This window comes from Pleuronectes platessa, chromosome 17 (assembly GCF_947347685.1).
Source record: "Pleuronectes platessa chromosome 17, fPlePla1.1, whole genome shotgun sequence".
Taxonomy (NCBI): domain Eukaryota; kingdom Metazoa; phylum Chordata; class Actinopteri; order Pleuronectiformes; family Pleuronectidae; genus Pleuronectes; species Pleuronectes platessa.
Genome location: NC_070642.1, coordinates 10,703,077 through 10,717,470, shown reverse-complemented (window position 1 = coordinate 10,717,470; position 14,394 = coordinate 10,703,077). Strand labels below are relative to the sequence as shown.

The window sequence follows — 14,394 nt, the reverse complement described above, 5'->3', positions numbered from 1 at the left end:
CTCACAGCGTGAACATGAAAGCCGCATGTCAACCTTGGATGCATAATTACCGTTAGATAATCCTTTGATAATCCCAGATGCTATGAAACAGTGGGATCAATCGTATCCGCCAAGATTGTTTCCTCATTATCTTTTAAGTAGTGCGGCCTCTTATTTTGGAGTGCCACACCAATGCATTCAAACAGACCCTTTAATGTTTAAAAGAAATAGTGCTGTCTGAGAAAATAAGTGGGGAAATGAGTGCAATTGTATGAAATGAAAGGTCTCATTAAGGCTTAGATGTGATCTCTTCTTATGCTTATATTGTTCACGTCAGAAGTGCAGGTATGAATTATAAAAAAAAGTGCTCCTTTGTCATAGAGCTGTCCCTGTCATTGGAAATAATGTGTTGAGTTTTGCTTCTGCCGGTTACTATTCCTGCTGCTTTACCAGGATGTGCCCGGGCTATTTTGCTGCTGAATGGCTGTTATGCGTGATGCTTCTTTCCGTCAGATTGATGCCATGAATCAAAGGAGTGTCTTCGCTAAGCGGAACACTATAGCGCTTGTGTACTACAGCTCCGTGTGCCTCTGCCTCGCCTTACGCCTGCAGCTTGTTTTGGGGTGAATAAGCCCCGTTTTTGTTCCTCTGCCTGTTCTCCTGAAGGGAGAAACCCAGAGCCGCAATTAGACGTCTTAATAAAAGTGTTTAGAGAAGATTACACCGTAGGTCTGCCAGCGTTTTGTGCTGGGGAAGTGGTTGGAAAGCGGTTGAGCCGAAAGTGTCGAGTCTGAACGCTTCGTAGCTTGCTCGCTGTTCCAGCGTTGGCCCCGGTTCCAGATTCCAAACACAAGCTTAGTCCGAGCCACAGCAGGGCCTTGATAAAAGAGAATATTTATTACACCCATTTCTTTCAGCTTTTGGTGAACACAGATTTCCACACGTTTCATGATTTCTCCCTTTTGCAAACAGCACTAATATTTACTATCGTGACATACTCATTAAGTTAGCTACTTCTGTTCTCGTCGGGACTTCCAGAGATTGCGAGGCTAATGATTATTTATGAGCGGGGTCTGGAAACGAGGACACAGACCTCCCCTTTGGATACTGTCAGGATTAAGAAGCACAAGACAAAGGAACAGTCGAGAAGAGTTACGATCGTTAGTGTAAAACCATAAAACATCCCATAAACTTCTAACAGGGTCGAGCCGATTAATCCCCTCATTAGCCTGTGTGTTTAGTGGGTGTGTCTTGCTCGATTATTGCCACTCAACGTCTGTGGCAAGGAAATGTTATTTGGTATCTGACTTGAAATACCATTGGGACCAGCTCAGAGATTTGATAGCATGTGGAGCTATTGTAGATTGATTTTTGACATTTAAAGCCTGTTTTCAACTCCAATACACAAAGCCGACACCCACTCAGTGCACTCGATGTGTGTAATTATTGTAAACACCAGATTCTGCCGTCTCGGTAAAAAAAAAAAAAAAACATTACAATCTTACAGTGGTGATGATAACAGTCCCTGTTGATGCATCCCAGCGTCAGCACGCAGCAGCCGCTCATCTCTGGTGTGATTGACGATCACAAAGTAAGTATCTGGATTGAAAGTCACCTCTCTCTTCTCGTGAGGCGGATAAATCCCTCCGTGATGAGCCCCGCAATTAGCACCCAGTGTTTCTGTCAATTTCAAGAATCACTGCAGTTAATGAATTAAGCAAATCAATTATCTTCGCAGTTGATTAAAATATATGAGCTGGTTTAGCAATCACAATGTACAGGCTGTTTTTGTTTTTTCTTTTCTGAAATGAATTTGAGTCATCTGAAGCTCACAGCAGACTTGCTCATCTCTCGTCTATTCCCCTTCCAACCGTTGTCTGGTTGACTCTGAATCATCACGAGCTGCCATCGTCCGAGTGACCGTGCCACATGTGAGTCTAATAGGGACATCATGGCCGCTGGCTGTCGACTGTGCTGATGTGTTTGTTTCTGCGGCAAATTCACTGACCCCGTTAAAGAGAAACCTGGTCCGCGTCCTGACTCACCTACACGGAGCAAAGGTTCAACTGCTGTTTGGTCCCCGTGAGTGGACGCAAATTGTTGGATGTGTAATCCCACCCGCTGAGGAGGTTATGTTTGCATTGCTGTTGTTTGTTGGCTTGTTTGTTTGATTGTGGGCATGAGTGGTGGGGCGTAACCTTAAGAAACCATTAAATGTTGGCGTAGATAAACAGGCTGATCTAGGAATTTCCTAGAGGTTTCTTTAACATGGCGGGAAAGGAGTTGACCTTGAAGGAAATGTTCACGCCCGAGTGTCCTTATACATCTTTTATATTTGTACATGTGGAGTTCTCACAAAGTTTCACATCCGCAATCAAAAATGTCCGATATATGGTCTATATATAGAATCACATATGAAACCCAAAAATATTTTTACAGTGCAAAATAAAGTAAAGGGCTGCAAAGTCGGCTGAAATGGTCACATTAGAAAGCTGTTGATCCAAACATTGGATAAACAGGGCAATTCAAGTCCCAAAACGGTCCCAAGCTGTGAACTGGGAATAAACAGGCCTAACAGCTGTCCCACAGCTGGGAAGCTGTCCTGACAAATCTGCTGCATGACAACAGTCGATGCCACAGCCAATACCACTTCTGTAACGGCAGCCACATAACCACCTGGCTGCATATGTCAGCAGAACATACTTTGCAGAGGAGGGTTGTGGATGTCATAGCTGAAAAGGGGAAAACACACACTCTTTAATCTGTAAATACAAACACGCACATTCATAGAGGTTCGGTAAAATTAAAGGTGGATAGGCCTTTTCGGCTGCAGCTATACTGTGATGAGTGCTCGCTTTGTGCGAAGTCCATAAAATATGTTAATAAGATGGGATAGCTCGGTACATTATGCACAGTGTACGTTTATGGAGGTGGCCATCTGGGAAGTCATCTCCCAGTCCAGCTGGGAAAATCTGGAAGGCAAACACGGACAAGAAAGACTTTCCCTCCCTCATTAGCTACTATCGAGGCCCCTTGAGCGATATACATAAACTCTGGTCCTTTTGGACTCCTGCTCACCGCTTAGCAGCAGAGAGTGTGGTGCGACTGGAGGTGTGTGTTTGTGCATTTCTAAACTGGGGCAATGGCCATTTCTTTATGGTTGGGTAAATGTTAAAAAAATATACTGCCATCGTTACAGAGAGCTGTGTGGTCATAAATCGGATTATAGCCAATGAGAGTGTTGGTATTTAAAGCCTGCCGCTGCACAATCTCACTCACATGGATTCATGGTTTGTGTGATTGATCGTAAGACAACTTATAAAATCTCAGGGGAGCAGCACACAGCTCAAACACATGCACACACACAGCAGTATGTCAGTGTGGTCAGCAATCTGCCACCGCAGTCTGTCATTGCACTAAGCCAATTTTAACACATCTGTAGACATTTATTACACTTCAGCAACTTGTTGTACGGATGCTTGTATGCACACACACACACACACTTACACTCACACAAACACACAGATTCACAAATGTGGTCACAACGGACCAACATAACCCTTCTCTCTGTCCCAGAGGCCCAGAACTCAGAGGAGACAGAGTCCTGTCACATTGTGACCAACTCATTGTCCTCAAGCTGTCTAAACACTCTCTCACACATACATACGCACACTCTGCAGGAGTTCCAGTAGTAGAGAGAGCTGTTGCCATGGTGATGGGAGTGATGTCACAGCACTTACCAGAAAAGGGGGCAGCGGGATGTTGTTTATTCTCAAAGACGTCAGTGCACACAACTCTGGCTCTCATTGCTGTAAAAGAAATGCAAAGTGCCAAGTATTTCTATGTTTTGCAGTCAGCTCACACTGCACTGTGTCTGCTGACAGGCTCCAGCAATCAGCCTCTACACTTGGAGATTCCTTCCAGCTGTGACCCTAGAGATGTGTGGGGCTACTGAGACCAAACAAGAAAGTCCAGTCCCAATTTTGGCTTAAAAAGCACACAAGCAAATACACACCATTCTTTTCTGTCAGCAGCGCCAACGAGAGGCCTCCTGTTGAGGAACCGAGGCAGGATCACAGCACGGCCTCACCCGTGGGCGAGAGGGGAAGCGCGCCGCCATAAACACATACACACACAGAGGCATAAAGCCACGTAAACGCACTCTACACAAGCATACGCACACAGCGGGCTTTCCCTGCAGGCATCACTGGCATTTGGATGGCTTTGGCACAATGAGAGCAGAGTGAAGACCAGTAGCAGGCTCTCTGCCACACAAAGCATCTCAGTGGTCAGTCTCACACACAGGGGCAGGGTGTTCACTTGGAAATAGCGCGCGGGAGGAAGGACTAGTTACAGAGTAAGCAAAAGAGAGACGGTCCGTGTGTGTCTGTTTGCGTTTGCGTGATGGTGCGGAGAGAGACAATGGCAGCGGATGGCCTGTACTTGTGCTGCCAAACCCAATAGGCAGACATCTGTAACTGCCTGCCTCGTCTGGGGAGAGGGCCAGGTGTAATGATGGCAACTTGGTGAATACACCTCTCCTCCGCCCGCTAATGGATGCTTGCTGCCATCCTCCCGCCCTGCTGCTGTCAAATCACCATCTCACTGTTTGGACCCGAGGAATTGTTTGAAAGAATTGGAGAAAATACGCAGTGGAAAATAAATATGTCAGCTCTTGACACCTGGCTAGCTCAGCCAATACGATGTGTGAATACCAATCAGCAAATGCAGGAGAACGAAATGAGTGTCTGCTGTCATTGTCTCTGCGGAGATCATTTCTGCTGCTCCTTTGGTGCCAAATAGCATTACCAAGATTTATCTGTGAACGAACAGTCCCCATTATCCCATCCCTATGGCAGCAGCGTGTTTATGCATCACATACCTGAGGAGGTCTCAAACTGGCTGATGAGCAAACCCAGGTTTCGGTAACAATGGCTGAAAAGGCACATTTTCATCTGTCGTAATTCAATGATTAAGAATTTCAGGATTTTCCACATTCAGTGGAAATGGTTTAAAGGTGCAGTGATCATTATTCTTATTTTGACAATGGGCAAAATGAGTACTTGCGTAAAAAGAGTCTCCCTCGAAGAGAATAAATGACAAGTGACAGCCACCTGATGACACGTTCTCTCGGCTCGATGGACTTTGTTTTTTTTTAAATCGTCTTTCAGCTCATTGTTGCTGCGGCCCACAGATTAAGACGTTTGGTTCACTCTTATCATCGTTGCTCCAGACACAAGAGGCAGCTTTTTTTAGTGTGAAAGCTCTGATGAAGCCAGTCCATCCTCCAAGTCCAACACTAACAGCAGACAGACAAAGTAAACAACCCGCTGGCAAACGAACTGGAGCATTTAACAGCTGAGGAGGCAGATTTCTTTATCGGGAGTTGGTGGAAAAGAAAAATTGAACCAAAAAAAAGAGTAGGACTTACATTCCGCCTGGTTGACAGGAAAACGCAGACATTCTAATGATTGATTGCATTGCTCCTTACCTGTTGGATGTTTAAAGTAGCAATTGTTTGCTTAAATGTGCAGTTATAAAGTTCAAAGTTTACAATATGTCAGTGTCATGTGGTCCCCGTGCCTTTGTGGGTTTTCTTCCTCTGTCTCCCACAGTCCAAAGACATGCAGGAGAAACTAATTGGAGGCTCTGAATTGCCTGCAGGTGCGAATGTGAGCATAAATGTTTGCTTGTGATACGCTGGTAACCTGCCCAGGGTGCACCCCACCTCTAACCAGTGTTGTGCATGAACGAGTTCAAAAGAACGCGTTCATTGAACACGTTCTTTTTTATGAGAACGATGAACTGAACACAACTCAATGACAAATAATGAATTTGAACGGTGAACACGTTCATATTATGAGGTCTAGCTAAAACGTTACGGAATGTTTTCCTTCTCCTGAGTAGAGACGCTGTCTAACGCCGGGTTTGCACCAGGGCGAGGAAGCGCCGCGCAGCGCCAAGGAAAGCCAAGCGCCTCCTATCCCCCCCCCCCTGTTAAACCTTTGTGCGGTGCACGTCGGCTGCGATGCGCCGCGCTGCGCCAAGGGTGCGGCTTCAGCATTGAGTCTATTTTTTCCGCTCGCTGCGAGCGTATCGCACCAGGAAACATAATGAAAAAAGATTTTAAATGATTTTTATGACATATTTGATATGATATAAATGATCAAATATGCATCATATACTTTGTATTCCCCTTCTGTTGTCCTGGAGTTTTAATTTTCCTAATTTTCCCAATCAAATAATTAAATATCCCCCTGCCCATCCACTACAGCCACACAAGCAGTCATATAGATCAAAAGAGAGAAGAGGGGGGGGCTATGAAGACCATTATCCTATACCCCCAAACCAGTACATTGAACGGGTTACATTCAACAACAGGCGGAGAAAGCAGAATCGCGGGCTGACCGGCACTGAGAAATGCTCGTCCGGTGTGAACAGCCGGGCGCCTCACTTTCCACCTTAAAACCATTTATGAACTGAACTATGAACTAGTTCAGATTTTAAATGGTGAACTATGAACGTGAACTATTCATGTTTATTTGTATGAACTGAACTTTGAACTACTTCATGAGAGGTGTGAACGTGCACAACACTGCCTCTAACCCAGTGGCAGCTTGGATTGAGCCTCAAGGATAAGTGGTATGGACAATGGGTGGTTGGTGTTTACTGCTTGTTTCTGCTGCCTCCAAGTGGCCTGAACATTGCAGGTATTGTTAAGGCAGGTTTCACGTTCTTGTTGAACGTGTGAAGGCATTTCCATGCATCTTTCAAAGACAGACCATTTGGTTTTCTCGGACATTAACAATCATTTAAATATGCTGTTGGTTTATGAGTCAATGTTTGAAGTTGCAAAACATTTGAATCAAGGATGCATGTTGAGTTTCCTCTTGCTTCTAACAGTTTGAATCATCTCTGACTCACATACAGGTCAAGGTACTGGAGGTCCAGTAGTTTTGAGTAGATTTGTACCAACTGACTCACTTAAGGGCAAAAGGAACCAAGAGCTGCAGCATTGTGATGGTGGTGGAGTTGTTTCTTTTCACCCGGACAGAAAAGGGGTCAAATGAAAAACAGCCGGACTCTGTTTAGTTTTCTAGACATTGCTGGAGATTTCATCACTATTAAACTTGAATGTGGCTGGACTTCATTCCAGCTGCAGCATTGTTTGGGCAGAATGACAGTGATTGGAAAATCATCAGGGAACCATGACACGGTTTCATCACCGCTGAGAAGATTTTCAATCCTCGAATTGCTGGCTGGAAACCGTTTTTGGGAGCAGGAGTAGAAAAAAGTATTGGGCCCTGCTGTTGGTTTGGACTTGCACAAAAATACCACGCACACACACACACACACACACACACACACACAGAACTCTAGGAGCCGATGCAATTTGCCAGGTTTACTAATTAAACAAATTTACTTGGCCAGTATGCTCGATGAGGAACCAGACTGCCTGATCCAACCTGCTAGTTTTCCTGCTTTTCAAACTAAGAACAGACACACACACACACACACACACACACACACACAGAGGCACACAGACCACTCTGTCTTGCAATTTGGCACTTTTCACTTCTTTTATTATTCATTGCTGACTTAAATCCAGCCTCTAAAATGACCGGTAAACAAGGGCAAAATATTTATTGGGTCATATTTTGTTACACGGCCAGCAATAATCCTATATCACCTTTGGGAGCATTCTGTTGTAAATGCCCTGAATTATATGACGCCGTGGATGAGATTGAGTAGCTCCATAAGGACGGGGGCAGGGAAGTGAAAAGCTGCAGAGAGATGGCTTCGATGGAAGTGGTGGTGACGTGATAAGAATAATGAATGTTGAGATGATGGTGGTGGTGGTGAAAATGGAATGAAGATTAGACACTGTGATGCTGATTATTTTAATTGTAACGCTGATAATGATGATTCTATCTTAGAAGGGTAATGCAATGTCATTACTTAGGATGATGTGGAGAACATAGAATTTTTTTGTATCATTAGTATTGGGTGGATTATTTCATTGACTTCAGTGAGTTACAGCCATTGACTTTGTAAAACGATGGACGACACATCTCTGCCTGTTTATGAGATAGTGGACTTTATTACCTATACTGCAGCCAGCCACCAGGTGGCGATGGAGATGCTTTGGCTGGTTTGCAACCCATCAATTCCTTATCTTAGCTTAATTCCTCGACTCAAAGATAAGGGTACCACAAGCTAAAGGCACCATTGGCACCAGTATCGTGCGGCAAGGGTTGGACATTGTTTCGGTATGCTCATTGTTGTAGGAGGCTGCTGGCTTCATGACTAGTTTCGAGAGACATAAGCACAAAGCCTGGAAATAGTGAGAACTGGGCCTGTCCAGAGGTAACAATATCCCTCCATGAGCACCTCTAAAGCTAGCTCATTAACACATCCGACAGTTTCTGGGGTCGTGCTGTCAGTTTGAGCTCCTCGGGCTGCCATCTTTAAAATCTGCTGAGACCCTGGATAGTGAATTTGCCCACTATGTCAAATAGTTTGGCTCATAACCCAATGTAAAAACTTGTATGTACAGGTTGTGTACAAGTGAGATACTGCATGTGAATTGAAGAGCATTGTAAAAGATGGATCTTATTAACTCAAGACGGCAAAAAGGCATATTTACCAAAATGCCACACTCGTCTTTTAATTAGCTGAGTGTTGTGACTGATGAATGTAGATGAAACAAACAACCCTTGGTGGTTTCTTTGTGTGTGAAGATGAAGTTGTAAAACATTGAAATCCTATGTTAATCTGTCATTAAACTAATTAACGCTTTTTAAGCAAGTCATCAAATACAGTGGAGACACATCTGATTATCAAAAGGGATTTTATTGTTGTATTTCCTATTTCCGTCCCCTTTGTTCAGTTCTTGTCATTGTTCCTGGACTGATTTGGTTGAAAGGTCATTTTTTTTGGACCCATTTGGTTGCTTGCTTTTTTTGCGTTTCCACTCTATATTGCATTTTTCATTGTTTGCCATTGCTCCTCACTGCTGCCCTACATGATGGTTTTACTTTCGAAATCGTTCCGTCCCAGCCGTTGCTGCTTAAATCTGCATGGTCCTTCCATACAAAGCTTTGTGTGTGGCTGAGCCTCAGCTTCATTGCCCATTGCAACTTGGATGCTCATTCGCTCCCCCTCCCCCCCCCATCTACCCTCCACGCCACTTCTCCCTCGCAGTCGACCATTTCCTCTTACCCCGCCCGCTGACTTTCTAGAGCCCCATATCAGTCCCTCCTCTTTTTTTCTCTTTCTTAGTTCCCCCCAACCTGACAGTCCCTCGGGGCAAGTCCCCCCTGGTGGCCCGCGAGGGTGACACAGTGGAGCTGGAGTGCCTTGTTTCAGGAAAGCCCAAGCCCATCATCCTGTGGTCGCGAGCAGATAAGGAGGCGCCGATGCCGGACGGCAACATGCAGATGGAGAGCTACGATGGCGTGCTGCGTATTGTTAATGTCTCCAGGGAGATGACGGGCTCATACCGCTGCCAGACCAGCCAGTACAATGGCTTCAACGTGAAGCCCAGAGAGGCCGAGGTGGAGCTGATTGTACAATGTGAGTAGTTATATCTGTATGCATGTGGGTGTGTGTGGATTTTGCAGGAGTGATATCATGTGTGTATGATGTGCCAATTGTTACTGCGATGTACTTTCTTTGTATTCAGTGTGATTAATCCTAGCCTCAAGTGTATTTTCCCATTTCTTCCCATCTGCGCTCATCTCATTCCCACTGAAGGACGTCAAATTAGTCCAGTCCCCTGGTTCCCTCAGTCAGGTCTGAGAGGAAACAGCTCCAACTCCACCTCCTACGCTGAGGGGAGGACTTCATCTGCTGAGTGTGAACTGAGCAGAACTAATATTAACAAAGGCTCAAAGCTCTAGATACTGATGTCCACGCTTATTAGGATCTGTCAACATGTTTGTGTGTGTTTGTGTGTGTGTACTTGTACTTCTATAACTGTGAAGACCAGTCATAGAGTTATAGACCACACAGGATAAAGGATTTTGATTCCAGTCCTCACAATTTACAAGGATTGAGACTTAAAATAAGGTTTTTTATTAGGGCGAGGGTTTAGTGAGGGTAGGGGGCTGAAAAATGTATCATGCCAACGATTGTCTTCACAGAGATAGAAGCACAATGTGATCGAGACCGTGCGCCACATCTTCGGGCCTCGGACCCCCTGCCAATGCCGCTTACTGCCAAACCACTTCCCATCCTTTAAGATGTGACATTCAAAGTTGGCTTAACAGCTAATTAGAGAGCAGCTAATTTATTCCCACAAGTATTCACTTTGTATTCATTTATGGAGATATGAATGGAATATTTGCAAATGAGCGTCAACGATTCAAAGCACTGTCACTCATTGAAGGGCCGGGGACGTTTCTCTGTGCCCAAAACAGAATGGGAGATGGATAGGAAGGAAATTAAAGCGATCCATGTAGGGTGCTTAGTATTCTCTGGCAAGTGATAACAAGAAATAGAAAAACGGGGTCGCGTCACCGCAGCTCCATTGTTTTTCTTGTGGCCTACTTTGTTAATCCATGAATTCTCCTTTCTCAATTTACCATAATCTAGAAAGAACCGGCTGAAATGTGTGGCAATTACCATGCTGCATGCGGGCTGCCATGTTTCAAGTGTCCACATCATTCAATTTGCCAAACTGAAGACTGTAGAGAAATATCAAGAAACTTTTAAAGTGTGACCGATAAAACAGCATCGTGGCTGCAGCTCAACTGAAGTTTTCATTCACGAGAAAGTTGAAACTCCCAATACAAATATTTTGATCGAGCAGAATCAAGAGCAGAACCTGTTTTCGTCTCACTGAAGAGGATTAGCGCATAAATCTGCCCTCGGTTTCTTTTTCAAGAGTTATTTATTGTACTCTTTGCTATGGTGTTCACGTTTCAGCTTAGCTGTTACCCACTGTGCTGCATTAGGAGAATTAATTAAGTTTTGATGCACTTTGAAGAAAATGGTGTTGAGTTTTTGGCTGAATTGATTATGATTATGCAGAGATGACAGCCCATATCAAAGGTTAGTAGCTTTGCTATGCACCAGCGCTGACACTAAAAAGTAAACAAAGGATTTAGACTGGAAGATGCCCTTCGTTAATTAGCAACTCTCTGCGGATCTGCTGCCTCGTGCGAGGACGCTGTGTCGGGATAGAAACAAATTGTTGGATGCAGGAATTAAAACGGAAAAAAAGTGGTAGTAATTGCTTTTCTTAAAACCAGTTTAAATCACTGTAGTATATTCACACAGCATCCTCATGGTGAACTTGTCCCCTACTTGGCCCTACTTTTAAACAACAAAAAAGAAATATCTGCTGCCTGTAGTCTACGTGAAATATTCAAACACATATACATGACATCGCTGCCTGAGTCATTTAAAACTGTTGAAGAATGGATGAACCTGCTCTGCCCTCTGCTCCCCCCTCAGCAGAGAGTGGTTTACTGCCAGGAGCAGCAATAGGTCACCGTGCTCCTGCTGCAGTTTGGAGAGCAGCAGGGGTACATACGTACTGCATGTACCGTTTGTCTTAGGGCGCCATCATTACAGCTCGGTAAATGCAAATAAGTCCAAACTGTCCAAAAGCTTTTTTGTCAGCAGCTACAATTATGCAGCATTTATGAAAATATATATATATATATATATATATATATATATATATATATATATGTTTTACTGTGGTGCATTAACATGTAACAACTTCATCTGCAAAGAGAGAAATTTGTGTGGCATTTAAACAAGATCTGCACAAGATAAAGGTCAGTTTTTAACTTGACAGTTTTGTTTCTTATAGAAGGTGAAAATATTAAAATGTCCACAAAAAGATTTTCCACATTATAAAATAGTTTCACTTAATTATACATCAAAATATTATAATATAATATATAATATAATATAATATATATAAGAAATTCTAAAAGCACCATGTTAGTGCTTTATGGTGGTGGACAAAAATACAGTTGATTTGTATTGTGGATTTTCTCAGAACTGAGACATCACGGAAAAAGATTATTAAAAAAACAGACTCTAAATGTCGCAGGTTTCCAAAAAATATATATTTGCTACTGGAATCTAGCTGGTGCAGCAGTGTCTACACAGAGAGGTGTAGCGTGGGCGGCACATTAGTAAGCAGCAGAAGTTCCAGTTCTCCCTCTGCATCTGTGCAGGTTCCGCTCAGGCCCAGTACCGTGTTGTAGGTCACCTACGCTTTGGAAACACTAATTGCATTCATAGGAATAAACTTGAAGCGTAAAAATATGCTGCGGGTCACATTGACAGGGTTGTAGCGTGTAAGACGGACGACTAAGAAGCGCGACTCTTTTTCTCTCGTCATGCTGCTCCACTTCTCTCTGCTTCATTATCTTTATGCACCGGGTCTCTTTTTGCTCACACTGTGTCTCTGAAGACTGAAAGTCATTTGTTAGTGTACAAAAAACGTCTATATTTATCGCAAGATGACATGACATTAATACTTGATGATGCATTTCATTGCTGTTAACTGTGGCTTTTCACTCATATATATAACAAAACTTGTTTGTGTGTCACTTCTTTCTCAGAGTCTGTGATGGAGAAGTATTGCAATTGTTTCCTGTCTCCTAGTATTCACCCATGTTAACCCATTAACAGCTATGACACATATGAAACTGTATTTTAAAACCTAAGCATTGGCTAGAACTGTTCCCATCCCCTAAAGAGAGATGCCTTTTCATTGTCAGTCGTTGCATTTCCTCAAACTTCATGAACGTTTAAAAAAATCTAAAATATCAACAGACTTGAGTCTTGGTCAGCAGGTCAGCAGTGATATTGTGTTGGTCTGAATCTTCTTTTCCTCAATTAACTCTGCTGTGATCTGCTTCAATCCTCAGCCATCATCTAAAACGCTACTTCTTCTTTGCAGGGAAAGAGCGCAAACAAACAAACTACATTTCTCAAAATGTATTTCATCAGTCATTTGTCTTGAAAACAATGACTTTTTTTACGAGATGCCCTATAAGGAGAAGCATGCACACATCGCACCCGGTCTTAAGTATAGACGCATATGTTGCATTTGCTCTTAAAGCAGAACTGCATTTGGCAGGAAATTTTAATCTGTAAGGTAAAGACACAAACTATTTTCACAATCATCATACATGTGCTGTAAGGAGGAGAGCTAAGGCTGCTGAACTTGAGCCACCACTATCTATAATATATGCGTATAAAGGCCCAAAACTTAACATAAACACAACAAATATATCAGCAAGAACAACTCGAAACGGTATTTGAAAAGGTGGCTCCTGAAGAAAGGAAATGTGATCCCCAGCAGAAGTGTGACAGAGCCGTGGCACGACTTGAATGCAATGCGGCAGCATCCGGTGGACATGGGTAAATGTTGCATGGAGGGGAGATGCCAAGAGGACTGATGCAAAGTTCCCTCTCAGTCTGAAAACAAGGATGAAGACTCGCTGTAAAGATGACAAGGCAGAAACAAACAAGAATAACAAGAAAAAGGGCGAAGAAAAACTGTTTCACTTCAATCAGCAGCCGCCTGCTTGTCTGGTCTGACAGAGGATCTCCGGGGGAAGGGAGGAGGAACAAGACCTCCAGACTATAAATTCAGGTGGCCGTAAATAGCTACGATGAATAGAAAAAAAAAAAATCAAAAGCCTAGGGTTTAAAATTCATTATATCCTTTCATTCTGCCCCAGTTAAATCAAGAATGATATACATCCATAGTAAAACCAGAAGACTATCTTTTCAGAAGCAAACGCCTGATTCCCATGAACCTTTGAATGTTTCATGTTTCATAGGGAAGGTCAATACCATGACCACTTTCTGGCAAGATTTATCTCCTCCGACATGAAAGCAGAAAAGGTCACGTCCTCTTCCCCTCCGCTGCCCCCTCCGCCTCAGTTTCAGTGACAGTGGACAAGGGTCACTTACAGGGAAAGAGAGTTGTAGGTGACACCCACACAGAGACGACAGGCCTCTGAAGGCGAAGGACAGGGAGAGAATAAGATACCAAGGCTTTCAGGTGGACGGCACACGCTATTGTTAATCTTTCCTGAAGTAGATTTCCTTTGGCGCGTAGTTGCATCATAGGATGACACACACGGAACAAGACACTGAGGGAGAAACTCTGTCTCTTCCTTTCAACACAATTTATTCAGAAGAAGGCTCTTATTTCTGATTATGTAGAATTATTTTAATAAAGCGCTGATTTTCTTGATGTCATACAGCACTTTCAAGTGTTCTTCATCTTCAAAGGCGACCACATAATGAAGAGGCTTATTAGGGCTTTGGTATTGATAAATCAATCATTCTGCCATGTTCTCACATCAGAGCCAATTCTCCTCGTCAGACTCTAGTTACTTATTAATAGTTGGCATCAAAGCCCGAGTTTAAAAA

At 43.5% G+C, this 14,394-nt stretch overlaps 1 protein-coding gene across 1 annotated transcript in view; it reads left to right on the top strand.

Annotated features, from left to right (window-relative positions):
* The window catches only part of LOC128460583 (MAM domain-containing glycosylphosphatidylinositol anchor protein 2), a 168,355-nt gene that overhangs the window by 105,174 nt on the left and 48,787 nt on the right, over positions 1-14,394 (top strand). Inside the window, exon 9 of the mRNA XM_053445826.1 lies at positions 9,235-9,555. Coding sequence (XP_053301801.1) covers positions 9,235-9,555 — 321 coding nt within the window. The remainder of the gene's footprint in view (positions 1-9,234; positions 9,556-14,394) is intronic.